Below are 14,917 nucleotides of genomic sequence, written 5' to 3'. Positions count from 1 at the left end.
TGTTTGATACATCAATAATCCCTTATGGCATGTAGTTCCTGTAGAACAGTACATGTTTTTTTGAGTAATGTGATCCATATTTCTTAAGTATTTCCGTGTGTGTGTGTGTGTGTGTGTGTGTGTGTGTGTTCACAGGTGTGAGTTTGCTGGTTCCTCACGGGGCGATTGCAGAGGACACAAGCTGTGAATTGCATATGAGCATCAATCAAGAAGACACCTGGTAGGACAATCCCTCACCCTCCACACACACACACAAACACACACACTAAAACACACACACACACACGCTCTCAGACATACTTTACACACTCAGCAGCAGCTGCTTGCATAATCCTACAGGTGTGCGTTGTCACAGTGCCTGATTAGTTTGGCAAAAAAAATATATTCTGGAGCAACGAGGCTAATGTTGCTAAAACGTTATGGATCGTACCCCACTGATTAGCATGCTGCTAACCTAGCGGTGCTGACTGAATAGAGTATGAGTGTACAATCTAGAGACATGTAGTGTCTAAAGCTTTGTTAGTTTTGCACTGGAGCTACGGAGCTACATATCTAATGTTGCTAAAATGCTATGGAGGCTTATACCTCACTGATTAGCATGCTGCTAACTTAGCAGTGCTGACTGAATATAGTATGAGTGTACAAACCTAAACTCGACCACCTTAATTTCTGTTTAAAATACCCTAAATTACTAGAAAATCTGTATAAATAAGCTTTTATTTTAATAATAACAACTCTTAACCTGATATTGGTGGCTGATAATGTGTGTAATAATGTCTATTTTAGAATCGCTCTGCGTTATTTATTTATTATTTATTTGTATGGACCAATTCTTTGCCTGCGCCGCCTGTTGGAGACATGGTGTTTCTGCACTGTGCCTATGGGATCTAGTGGCTCCCAGTGGTGTATAATAACATCGCATTCTTCCTGTGTGTGCATCCAAACTCTTGATTATATCAGAAAAACCTGGCGACACCCTTGTTCACTTTTTAGGGACTCTAAGTAGTGTACAACAATGCTTTGGAAATGCAGTGCGTACTCCACAACGTTTTTTTACGCACACATGTACAACATGTTAGCAATACTAAAGTGATGTTTGATGACGGGATTTTTTGTAAGTTTAGGTGTTTTTCTAAGGCAAGAGCTGACGTGCAGAAAAGGAAAGGAAGCTGCACAATAGTCTGGTTGACAACTGGTCGGTAATAGGCGACCACATGTTATAGATACTAGGGTTTTAAAACACTTCTAACGATGTTGAAGTATCAACTCAAGGTTTTTACTCAAGTAAAGTGTAAAGATACTGCTTTTTAAAACTACTTAAAGTATATAGTCTATAGCGCACTACCCTCCAACCCCAAAACACATTTTTCTAAAAGACATAATGACTATAATGTTTTATTAAAATGTCAATGTTAAAAAAAATCGGAAATTCGCTGGGCTCCCTGTTTCAGCTGCATATATGTCCTTTGAAACTGAATGCATATAAATAAAAAACAAACATATTAATGAAGCTCAGTTGGGACATTTCGAGAGCTCGAGTTCTCTTGAGTCTCTGCTATGAATCATCATCTATATTTGTACTTCTCATCCAACTACAATCAATTTTACTTTAACTGGATGAATGATTTTCCTGGAATGGCTTTATTCAGGATGTAAACAAGCAGAAATTAAATAGGAGTAACAAGGCTATTTTTAAAATGTAAGGAGTAAGAAAGTTCAGATTGTTGTGTGAATGTGAAAAGTCATCTGAAATATATTTAATGCAGTCAAGTATAGATAACCATTTCCTCTTGCATTATCTAACAAAGTATTCTTAATATTATCTAAAAGACATATACTGCTTGTACTTATCTTGGTTTAGGCTAGAGCTTAATATCTCAACATATATATCTCAAAACTTACCTCAAAAGTGATGAAACTTGTAACCACCAATTAACAAAAATTGATAGCTACTTTAGCCTCATTGCAGCCGTGCTGAAACTGGAGAGGCACCCCAGCGAACTTAGGTGTCTACCTATTTTTGGTGTTGGTGGGTAATTAGTGAAATTTCACCTAAGGAAACTTTGATATCACAGTTCAGTCTGGCAAATTATCTCCTTTCACACAGCAGCAACAGATTCCCTCTCTCACTCTCTCTCTCTCTCTCTCTCTCTCTCTCTCTCTCTCTCACACACACACTCCCTCTCTCTTTTTTTTCTAACCTGAGAGGTGTCAGTGCTGTTATTCTGGGAGCGAAGTGCAGTGCTGATAAGAGCTCTGTAAAAGAGATTTAAGTTCGCCTAAAACTGACATCTGTCGATTAGAGTGTATCATTTGGGAAAAGTTAGAACCTTGTCAGACTGAGCCTATCTTAGAACAGGAGCTGTGTGTTAATGTGTGTGTGTGCTGTCTTAGTTGCGATTGTCAATATTGCTTTTGATTTAGGAGAAGATCCCAGGGGTCAGACCTCCATCATTGTGTGGTCTGACAGTTGAAAAATTGCAAAGAGATTGATTTAGATTTAGGAGAGTTAAGGTGCACATTGAATTCTGCCGTGATTTAGGCAGCCGTGGTTTTATGTTTTTTGGATACAATACGGGTTAGCACCCGAATTGTACCTTTCAGTCAGACGTCCACAGTTAATCCTGTTGGATGTGGTTTGTCCCTCTTGGTGGTATGCTGACATTACCCTGTATACGCGGGCTCTTGATGCATCACAAAGACTTCCTGTTTTGGTCACAGATACGCCAGCAAGACGTGCACCAACAATTAGTCCTCTTTTGAACTCTGGTATGTCACCCATAATGTTGTGTGCATTGCAGTATTTTGAGCAAAACTGTGCTCTTACCCTGCTAATTGAACCTTCACACTCTGCTCTTACTGGTGCAATGTTCAATTAATGAAGATTGGCCACCAGGCTGCTCCAATTTAGCCATGAAACCTCCCACACTAAAATGACAGGTGTTTCAGTTTCATTGTCCAACCCTTGTATATATAAAATGTATGGATTTTACTATAAAACCCAGGTCTCTCAAGGCTTCCGAAGTCTGTCTACGTGTTACATAAGCGATAAGCGTGACTTTAAACAGCTAAACTAAGAAGGCAACATGCGTTCGGTCACTCCAATCAGATCACGCCTAAATCTGCAGCCGAGAAGACCAGCGGACGCTCCTGCCTCACCATGATAAGCTCAGAGCCGTCCGCTCTGCTTGTCTTTTCACTAACGGACAAACACACACACACACACACACACACACACACGCAGCGCACCTAAAGCCGACAGCCACCTGTCAATCAAGAGGCATCTGTTGAGCAGAGCTGTCAATCAAAAGCCTATCAGCAGCTGTGCATGGAGCACAAAGAAGGAGAATCACATGAGGGGGCAGAGAGAGAAGGAGGGAATGAAAGTGAGAGAGAGAGATTATACTACCACTACTATAGTATAGAGCCCCTAATATGAGAATATATTGTGGCCAAAAATTTCCTACTAACTGTATGAAAGGCTAATGGAAATCGGACTGTGACTAACAGATAATCTGTTAAAAATCTAAATTTTATTACAAATCAGCATATTCTTCAATGACCTCCATATACTGTGGCATGAAAAAGTATTTGCTCCTCACAGATTTCTTTTATTTTTCGCTTTTTTGCCATACTTATATTTTCAGGTTATCAAACACTCTTTAATATCAGACAAATATATCCTGTAAATATTAAAATCACTTTTTAAATGGTGATTTCATTTATTAATAGAAAAAACTGTCCAAACCAATCCAGCCCTTTGTGAAAAAGTCTGTTTGCCCCCCATAAATGAACTGTGATTAATCACACTTTTTGGAAAGCCAAGTTCAATTTCACTACTAACCACAACCAGGCCTGATTACTGCCAGATTAAAGGTCTCAAAAAGTTAAAGCTAAAAAATGAAAAATAAAGTCAATGATCATATGTCAGTCTGTACAGGTTAAAAGGTCATTTCTAAGGCTTTAGAACTCACAGGGGACCACAGTTAGAGCTAATATTCACAAAAGGAGAAAAACGTGGAGCAAAAGGGCATGGCCAACTCATCCAGGAGGTCACAAAAGAACCCAGAACAATGTTTAAAGAACTGCAGGTCTCATTTGCCTCAGTTAAGGTCATTGTTATTGATTTAATAATAAGAAAGAGACTGGGTGAAAATGGTCTCCATGGGAGAGTTCCAAAGTTCCAAACTCTGCAGACCAGAAAGAACACAAAAGCAGATCTCACATTTACCAAAATCACATCTTGATGATGCCCAGAACTTTGGGTAAATATTCTTTGGACTGACGTGACAAAAGTGGAACTTTTTGAAAGGTGTGTGTCCTGTTACAGCTGGCGTAAAACTAACTCATACTTTCAGAAAAAGAACATCATACTGACTGTAAAACATGGTGGTGGTAGTGTGATGGTCTGGGGCTGCTTTGCTGCTTCAGGTTCTGGACAACTTGCTGTAATAGACGGAACCAGGAATTCTGCAGTTTACCAAATAATCTTTTCCTTTAATAAATCAAATTATTATTTAAAAGGTGCTTTTTATATTTACTCAGGTTATCGTTGTTTGATATTAAAGTTAGTTTGTAAATCATAAAAAAATATCTAAGGAAAAACAAATGAAACTTGTAAGGGGACAAATACATTTTCACGTTTTTACAGACAAGCAAATAGACAGATACATTATTAATCCCCATATTGCGATTCAATATATTCTCAATATATTTTCAATAAATTCTCTCACTACCTACACATATTTATCTGTGACCCTTATATGTTATGCTATGGCCTCAATATATTAATGTATCGCCATTATGTTTATTATGGCCACAATATATTAATTCATTGCCATTATGTTGTATTATGGCACCAATAAATTCTTCTGTCTCCATTATGTTATCTTATGGCCTCAACATATGAATTTATGACCATCATATAGAATCTTAGGCCCTTAATATATTAATTTGCCACCATTGTCTTATTTTATGGCCTCTATATATTAATCTGTCACCATAATGTTATCTTATGGCCTCTATTTATTAATCTGTCACCTTTTATATGTTATGCTGCGGTCTCAATATATTAATATGTCGCCATTATGTTATCTTATTAATTTGTGTCATTACATGTTATCTCCTAGCCTCAATATATTAATTTCATTTTATCTTAATTTGTGGCCACTGTCTATTATCTCATGGCCTCAATATATTCATTTTGGGAATTAGAAAGTTAATTTGTGGTCATTATGCTGTATGTTATCTCCTAACCTCTACATGTTCTCTCATGGCCTCACTGTAATTATTTGTGGCTGTTTTATGTCATCCTGTGGCCTCAATATAGTCTTTCATTGCTTTAATACATTAATTTAATTAGATTTAATTCATTCTACCATGGCCTCAGTATATTAATTCATTTACTTTTAATTTATCAGTTCATGGCCAATATATGTTATCTTGTGGCATCAGTGTATTATCTAATTGCTTCAATATATAAATACGTGGCTATAAGAGACTTAATCTGTGGTCATTATGTTATCTCATGGTCTCTAGATATTCTCTCCTGGCCACTAAATGTTATCATGTGGCCTAAATGTATTATAACATGGCATAAATGTATTAAGTCTTTGTCTTACTGTATTAATTAGGTGAACTCAAAGCATTCCAGAAATACTGATAAACTAACAAACAATGAAAAAATGAATAATCTGCAGGTGATTGGATACAAGACATCACTTACTTTTTCTAGCCTGTTTATTTTTACTCAAGAATGGCGCTTAGTACGTTCTCCCTGTGTGTGTGTGTGTGTGTGTGTGTGTGACTGTCAGTGTGTGTTTTGTTTTATTTTGACAGAGAATGAGTAAAGTAGAATGAGCTGTTCACACTGCTGTAATTAACCAGCGTCCCTTTATCTGACAAGCACAAGGACAATCCACACACACACACACACACACACACACACAGTAAATATTGATGTAGAAATGATCACTCACTAATTAATCTGAGTTAATTATTGAAGAGGTTTTCATGAGATCATCACTGTCTGTGATGCAGTTCACAATAGAGAAAGAGGCACAGTCATTTACTCTGATACACCACCCAAAACCAGAGAGAGAGAGAGAGAGAGAGAGAAAGAGAGAGATTCACTCTAATACACCACCCAAAACCAGAGAGAGGGAGAGAGAGAGAGAAAGAGAGAGAGAGAGATTCACTCTAATACACCACCCAATACCAGAGAGAGAGAGAGCGAGAGAAAGATTCACTCTAATACACCACCCAACACCAATACCAGAGAGAGAGAGAGTGAGAGAAAGAGAGAGAGAGATTCACTCTAATACACCACCCAAAACCAGAGAGAGAGAGAGAGAGAGAGAAAGAGAGAGATAAAGAGGAAGAGAGACATTTACTCTGATACACCACCCAAAAACAGAGAAAGACAGAGAGAGAGAAAGACGAAGAGAAAGACATTCACTCGGATACACCACCCAAAACCAGACAGAGTAAGAGAGAGAGAGAGAGATAAAGAGGAAGAGAGAGACATTCACTATAATACACCACCCAAAACCAGAGAGAAAAAGAGAGAGAGACATTCACTCGGATACACCTCCCAAAACCAGAGAGAGAGAGAGAAAGAGGAAGAGAGAGACATTCACTCAGATACACCACCCAAAACCAGAGATAGAGAGAGAGAGAGGGAGAAATGAATGTTCACTCTGATACACCACCCAAAACCAGAAAGAGAGAGAGAGAATCAGTGTTATACACCATCAAAAATCAGGCAGACAGGGGAAGAGAGAGAGAGAGAGAAACATTCAGGGAAAGTGAGAGAGATATTCACTCTGCTACACCACCCTAAAGCAGACAGAGAGAGAGGGAGAGAGAGAAAATTGTCTTTGCTCCAGACACAAAAGAAGTAGAGTGTGACGCCAGTAGACGACGGCTTAGTGTGGTGAACCAGTAATTACTGAGAATAAACGAGTAAACAAACAGGCGGATGAAGGAACAGGGGGAGGGTGTGCTGGAGGAGGGGTCTGCAGAGTGGCTAACAACCAACCACACAGAACTGCACCTCAAAAGAAGACATTACCACTCACAGTGGACAGCTCAGTGTATGGTTATGATATACACATATACCACACATCAGTGCAGCGTTCCTTAGGTTCCATGGCCACCCAGTCAGCTGCACTCCCCTATCACTAGAAATGCCCCAACCACGGCCACATCACCTAGGGAGTTGAATATGGAGAAAGAGCGCCATCTACCCACCCACCCAGAGAGAGTATGGACGATTGTGCTCTCTCTGACTCTGGCCGCTGATGCCAAACAGCGCTACTAGGACTCTTTTTTTTTTCGTCTGGAGCAAAGACAATTACCCTTCTCTTTCTCTCTCTTTCTCTCTATTCCTCTCTCTCTCTCTCTCTCTTTCTTTCTCTATCTGTTTTGGGGTGGTGTATCAGAGCGAATCCCTAATATGGAGAAAGAGTGCCATCTACCAACCAACCCACCCAGAGAGAGCATGGACAATTGTGCTCTCTCGGACTCTGGCTGCTGATGCCAACCAGCGCTACCAGGACTCTGATTCTGGTTTTTTGTCTGGAGCAATCTCTCTCTCTCTATTTTTCTTTTTCTCTCTATTTATCTGCTTTGGGGTGGTGTATCAGAGCGAATCCCTATCTCTCTCTCTCTTCCTCTGTCTGCCTGCTCGGAGGAAAGTTTATCGACTGTTTGGGGAAAGAGCGCCATCTACCCACCCACCAAAAGAGAGCATGGCCAATTGTGCTCTCTCTGACTCTGGCCGCTGATGCCAATCAGCACTACCAGGATTCAAACCAGCAAACTCCTGATCATAATGGCACCACCATTATGGTCCAATGGACCAATCGGAGCCTCCCTGTCCCCGTGACTTTTGGCACAGTTTTGTATGGGCCTACAGACGTGCCAGAAGACTAACTAGGGTCAGAGAGCTGTGAATGGACTCGGCCTCATCATTTTGTCCTCTCCGTCCTTTGGGATCTGAAGTCCAAGTCTTTATTTTGTAGCTCTAAAAACTCTTCAGTGCAGTGCAGAGGTGTGTGTGTGTGTGAGTGTGTGTGAGTGTGTGTGCGCCGGCCCATGGGGTCACTGTACTGCTGGAGGGTCCAGCCATGTCCGTGCTCTCTCTCCTCCAGCTTTAGATTTGTGAGTGTGGCTGGAGTGCTCCGAGATGTATCGATCGCCGCAAATGCATCCAAAGTGTTTCCATCTGTCAGAGGACTCCTCAGAAAGCACTTCAAAGAATGCCATCGACCGCTAGTCCTTACATCTCTCTCTCTCTGTCTCTCTGTCTCTCTCTCTCACACACACAATCTTTCACACACACTCTAACACACACCTACACACACCTGTTCAGTCATACAGCACCTGCAGTCACTGTTTTGATCTCAGGGAGTGTGTCTGTGTTAGCAGTGAAGCTAAAGACTTATCTAGAGTGATAGCAATGTCAGGCTTAGCCGCCGGCAGGCTAGCTGTGTGGATGTCGGCACAGCTCGGTCTCCGGAATGTTAAACAGGATTTATTGCTAGATTTCTATAAACATGGGATTATTTCCAGTATTCTGTTAAACTGGATTTATTGTGTTGTGTCTTCTTGTTTCTTGTGGACTCCTCTTTGGGTGTCCTTGGAAGGCTGTTGTTTCTTGAAATACAACTCAGTACACACTGTCTTCTTAACCGGAATAAATATTTATTTCAGTCAGAAGCAAAGTGTGGGAGAGAGCTTGTCAATTCTCGGTGTCCCCAGGTTTTTCTCCCTCTCTCCCAGTCTTGCAGGCTAACCCGTTTAAATAGTCCCTTACAGTCACTCCTATAGCTCTCATGCCTTAAGAATTTCAACCGCCCTATATGGCCTTTTGAGAAGCGGCATGTTGTTTACCTGCAACCACTTGTGACATGCCAATCATGTATAGAAATGGACTTCTCAAAATAGTTTAGCTGGACACATGAACTTCTCTGGGCTAAAGGCCTCTCAAACCAGAAGTGGTGGCCATCCATAGCACAGAAATACACCTCAATTGCCAGAGTTCTTTAAACATGGGGTTATTTCCAGTGGTCTGTCAGAGTTCTATAAACATAGGATTATTTTCAGTGTTCAGTTGAACAGGATTTATTGCTAGAGTTCTATAAACATGGGATTATTTCCAGTGGTTTGTCAGAGTTCTATAAACATGTAATTATTTCCAGTGTTCAGTTGAACAGGATTTATTGCTAGATTTCTATAAACATGGGGTTATTTCCAGTATTCTGTTAAACTGGATTTATTGCCAGAGTTCTTTAAACATGGAGTTATTTCCAGTGGTCTGTCAGAGTTCTATAAACATGGGATTATTTCCAGTGTTATGTTAAACTGGGATTATTGCCAGTATTCAGCAAAACTGGGATTATTACCAGTATTGTGTAAAACTGGGACTATTGCCAGTATTCAGCAAAACTAGGATTATTACCAGAGGTTTGCAAAACTAGGATTATAACCACTATTCAACACAACTAGAATTAGTGCAAGTGTTCTGTAAAACTGTGATTATTACAAGTGTATTACAAGTGGTTATATTAGCAGAGTTTTGTAAAAAGTGAGTCTATTACTAAGATTATGACAAGTTCACTAATTGAATTTTGTTTACAAGATTATTACAAATGTATTGCCAGTGCTCTACAAAAAAAATATATTTTATTACCAGTGTTGTTGTTGGGAATATTTCTCATTTGATTATTACTGTTGCTCTGTAAACATGAGATGGTTTCATGGAATAATTGTCAGTGTTCTATAAAGATAATTGACAGTGTTCAATTATAATCTTTTTTAAATAATGGGATTGGAATCTATAATCTTATAAAGTTTTATGTATAAACAACATTATTGCTGGGATGACTGTTCTATAAAGCTGTAATAATTGATAGTGCTATTACTAGTAGTGTCTGAAATCAAAAATATCTGCAGTATTTTGTATTTTTTTCGTTTTCTTACTGATTATTGGCAGTGTTCTGTAGAATTAGAATTTTTCTAGTATCTATGTACCTGCGATTACTGCAAGCATTATATTGTTTTTATTGTTTTTTTTTACTTACCACAGTTTATTTAAATAGCACTTTTAACAGCAGGTATTGTCAGGAAGCAGCTTTACAGAGACGAGGGTCCGAGCCCCCGCTGAGCGAGCCGGAGGCAGCAGGGGCAGGAGGAAAGTGCTGGATACTGAGCCGTTGTTGTAGTTTAACTTTGATGCGTTTCTAATCCGTTGCTGAGCTTCAGGTCCTTGTTAGTTTGCTGCTGTTTTGACTGAAGTTATTTCCCTGAAGAATTCTGAGTCAACCTCTGGATGAGACAGTTATAAATAAGCTGAACTTTATAAATAAAGTTTTTCATGCTCTAAACCTGCAGCATGGGCTGAGGGAGGATGCAGGTGCAGGGAGGATGTATCAGTCTGCAGTCCTCATCTGTTCCTAGTAGAGAAGGTTTGGATATATATCTTTTTTTTTTCTTCTTTGTTTTTCTCTCTTTAACTTAAACTTACTGTTCTTTGTAATCTTCTTTTCTTTTGCCAGATCGTAGGGCCTGTACAGATTTACATTGCGTGTGCTTTTTGAAGCAAAATATCGTACAGTTTTTTTTACAGTCTACGTTTTTAAGCATGGACATTTCTACACAGGGACTTATTCAAAAGCGTCCACAAACTTTTGTCAAAAAAATTCAAACCGCTTTACAGGTCACAATACTTTATCTAGTAGCACGAAATACAGTTTTTGTAAAATTCACGTACATTTGCTTTCCATAGAAATAAATGGGGGGCCTAAGCTCAGTCTGTGCACAGAACCCATCTCTCTGTATCACTCCTTAGTACTGTGTGTGTATGGAGGAGCTGCTGGATAAACCAGCTATTGGATTATAGCGTTCTCCCCCATATTTATTCAAACATTTTTGGACAGCCATAGCAGCTGCCTAGCAACACCTAAGCAGCCAATTTATATATGATGGCAACTGCCTAGCAACCAATTAGCAACACCTTAGCAATCACCTGTAATACCTGCATTGGAAACTGCATTGGAACACCATAGCAACCATCACAGAGATAACAGCAAATAACTATTGGGTAATAGCTTTCTCCCCCATATTAAACCAACAGTTTTTGGACAGCCATAGCAGCTGCCTAGCTACATCTCAGCAACCACTTCAGATATGATAGCAACTGTCAAGCAACCACTTCAGAAATGTTAGCAACAGTCTAGCAACCAGTTAGCAACACCTTAGCAACCACTTAGTAATCACATTACATACGCTACACCTCACACCTACCCTCTCCCTGTGTATCTGCAGTGTCCTGTCAGAAGACTCTCAGGAGGTTCTGTTGGGTCCAGAGGTCTCGTATGGTCCACCTGGACTGGACCTCTCGTGCCCTGTTGCCATGACGATCGCGCACTGTGCAGACATGAGCTCAGACGACTGGAGCATGAAACTGAGGAGACAGACCCAGGAGGACAGCTGGGAGGTAAGATTTGCATCATCTGCCTCAAATTCTTCTTCTTCATCATGTTCTTCTTCTCTGCCATCCTTTTCCTTATGTCTATCATTTTATTTATATGTATTTTTTTCATTTATGTTCATCATTATCTTCTTTGTATGTTCTCGTATTCGGCTTCATCTTTATGTTCTCCGTGTCCTTCATCATTGTCTTCATCATCTTCATCTTTCTACATGTTTTTCATCTTCTTTATGATCATCTTCACCTTTATCTTATCCATCTTCTTATTTAGCCTCATCACCTTTATCTTTGTTCTTCGTCTTCTTTTTCTTCTCTGTCATTTTCTTCATCTTTCTTTATCTTCTTCTTGAACCATATTCCTCATTGTTGTCCTCATCATGTACATATTTATTTATGTTCTTCTTTTATATCTATATATTTATGTTCTCCATGCCTGTCATCTTCATTATCTCCATTTTTCTTTATCTTGTTCTTCTTCTTCTCTATGATCTCATCTTTGTTCTCCATGTCTTGCATATTTGTCCTCATCACCTTCATCTTTCTTCATATTCCTCTTCTTCTCTATCATCTTCATCATCTTTATCTTTCTTCATGTTCCTCTTCTTTTCTATCATCTCCATCATCTTTATCTTTCTTCATATTCTTCACTTTCTTCTTAAAACACCTTATCCTTATGTTCTCTGTCCTTTATCTTCATCATATTAATATATTCATTATATACATATTTCATCACATTCTTCTTTTATATCATCTATATATATGGAGAACATCCATACCCATCTTCATCATCTTCATCTTTCTTTAGGTTTTCTTCTGCTTCTTCTCTATGATCTTCATCTTTCTTCTCCATGTCTTGTATCTCTGTCTTCATCATCCTCATCTTTCTTCGTGTTCTCCAAGTCCTTCATTTATGTATTCATCTTTCTTCATTTGCTTTTTTGTCTTTTATCATAATGTCCTTCATCTTCATAAACATTATATGATGTTTTTTTTAATCTTCATATTCTGTATATTTATAGTCACCCTCATCATTATCTTGATCTGTTTTTTTAATCATCTTTATAAGATAAGAAGAAACATTTAACAAGCTGTTCGTGTGTGTGTTTGTGTGTGTGTGTTCCAGGATGTGATGTCAGTAGAGGGTGAGAGTGCCTCCTGTTACTGCCTGCTGGAGCCTCAGTGCTGCCACCTGCTGGTGGATCGTCCAGGCCGCTACACCCTGGTGGGGGAGCCGCTGAGCGAGGCTGCGGGGAAGAGGCTCCGCCTTGCCGTGTTCGGCAACCTGGAGGCAGACGCCCTCACCTACAGCCTGCGGGTCTACTGTGTGGACGACACCCCTTACGCCTTCCAGGTCAGCAGAGTTCATTTTAGATATTATATAATTCATAGTTAACCTATAAGAGCCCACAGCCGTTTCTGAATAGTGACGCCACATTCAAAATCGAATCAGCTAAATTCAGAGAGCAGCTCATTCAATTATTTTCTTATTGTGAACATAATTGTTAATATTTCTCTTGTTATGTAAATGACTCAATAACATTTTCAAAACTTTTTGTATTTTAAAATTCTGTTCTATAAATTAAAATTGTTAAAATTAATAAAAAAGAAAAGTTTTGGGTTTTTTTAAGACTGGATAATTCATAGTGGATACTGAAGAATTTAACATAGATACTGAGCCATTCAATTCTTCAATACTGAAGAATTTCCAGCAGCAACTGGATTATTTGTTGTAGATACTGAGCAATTTATGGTGGATACGAAATGATTTATACTGCAAACTAAACCATTAATAGATGATGCTGAATAATTAATTAATTACAATTTATTGTAGATTCTGAACAATTCATAGTGGATACTGAATGATTTATACGACATACTAAACCATTAAAAGAGTATGCTGGATAATTCATAGTAGATGCCGAAAAATTGTCAAATCATTTGTTGCAGGAGACTTCGGTGAATATTGATTTTCTAACACAACTTTGTCAACAAACTGTGTCTGGTGGTCGGTAAGGAAGTTATCAGAGTCGGTTTTGGCACGCTTCTCTCGACCCTAGAGAAAGTATGTCAACGTCCAAGCAAAAAACTGACTCCGCGCGCGCAGGCCGCAGTAAAGCCTCGCACTCACTTGATCTGCCTCAGCTGCCAGAATCCGGCGCTAGCGTGGCTAACACCGTTAGCAGCACGGATGTTGACCTGTTACAGGGTATGCTAAACTCACTAAAAGATGACATCTGTGGGAAAATTGACTCTTTGGCAACAGAACTTAGAGGGGAAATTTCTTCCGTTCAAAAAGAGATGAAGAATGCTTTAGAACCTCTAGTACAAAAAATCAGCGCCCACGACCAGACCATCCGCGAGCTGGAAAATGCGTGCACGGAGCACAGTGATCAGCTGACGGGATTGGAATCAGCTGTAAACGTGCTGAAGAGCCAGGTGAGCCTGCTGATGGATAAATGTGAGGATCTGGAGGGAAGATCCAGAAGAAATAATATTCGACTAGTAGGGCTTCAGGAAGGGCTAGAGGCTCATAGTCCTACTGCATTTGTTGCACAATTGTTAAAAGATCTCCTAAACATGGATGAGGTGCCACTACTCGACAGAGCACATCGCACACTGCGTGTCAGACCCAAAGAGGGAGATGCGCCTCGGCCCCTTGTCATTAGAGTTCATTTCTTTCATGTGAGAAATGAAATTCTACGCCGCGCAAGTGAGATTTCCCGGGCATCCCCGCTAAACTACCAAGGCAAGAGAATCTTCATCTTCGCGGATTATACTACCTCTGTGGCAAAGAAGAGAGCGGCATTTACACCTGTGAAACGTCAGCTGCGTACCTGCCCTGGTTTCAAGTTCGGGCTGTTGTTCCCTGCTGTCTTGAAAATTACCCTGCCAGATGGAACCACCAACACGTTTGACAGCCCAGAAACGGCACTGGACTTTGTGAACGCAAGTATTAAGAAATAAATACTCTTGCGTAGGTGCAGGTTATTTTCCAAGAGATGCCTTACTGGACTCGTTAGGTATGCAGTCCGTTCTGGACACCAGTGTTACTAAACCAATGGTACTCTCTGGAAAGATATGGCTAGTGTTCTTTATGTTGTGATTGCCGTTCTCATCTAAAACGTTGTGCTGGATTTAATAGTTTTTCATTTCATTACTTTTATCTCACGGAGCATTACTACTGGAATGGATAGAAGGAGGTTAGTTTGTAAGTTTCAAAATGGGTTCTGCGCGCGTTTCGTTTGGGGAAGCGCTTCAGCAAGGGAGAGGGAGGGTATTTTTTATTTATTTATTTATTTTTTATTTTATTTTTTTTTTTTTGTTTGGCATGTACATTTTGTATTTGTTTTCTGTATGTACATTCTTATACCAGGATATTCTTTTATGTACCTCTGTATCTGATATATGGCTCAACCTAATATA

At 39.5% G+C, this 14,917-nt stretch overlaps 1 protein-coding gene across 2 annotated transcripts in view; it reads left to right on the top strand.

The window, feature by feature from the left end:
- The window catches only part of unc5da (unc-5 netrin receptor Da), a 331,458-nt gene that overhangs the window by 295,483 nt on the left and 21,058 nt on the right, over window positions 1–14,917 (top strand). For both annotated transcript variants that reach the window (XM_022667152.2, XM_022667151.2), the window contains 3 exons: window positions 136–220; window positions 11,329–11,500; window positions 12,618–12,845. In XM_022667152.2, coding sequence (XP_022522873.2) covers window positions 136–220; window positions 11,329–11,500; window positions 12,618–12,845 — 485 coding nt within the window. The remainder of the gene's footprint in view (window positions 1–135; window positions 221–11,328; window positions 11,501–12,617; window positions 12,846–14,917) is intronic.

This window comes from Astyanax mexicanus, chromosome 17 (genome assembly GCF_023375975.1).
Source record: "Astyanax mexicanus isolate ESR-SI-001 chromosome 17, AstMex3_surface, whole genome shotgun sequence".
NCBI lineage: Eukaryota > Metazoa > Chordata > Actinopteri > Characiformes > Acestrorhamphidae > Astyanax > Astyanax mexicanus.
Note: the sequence above shows the minus strand (reverse complement) of the source record. Positions and strands in the feature narration are given on the sequence as shown.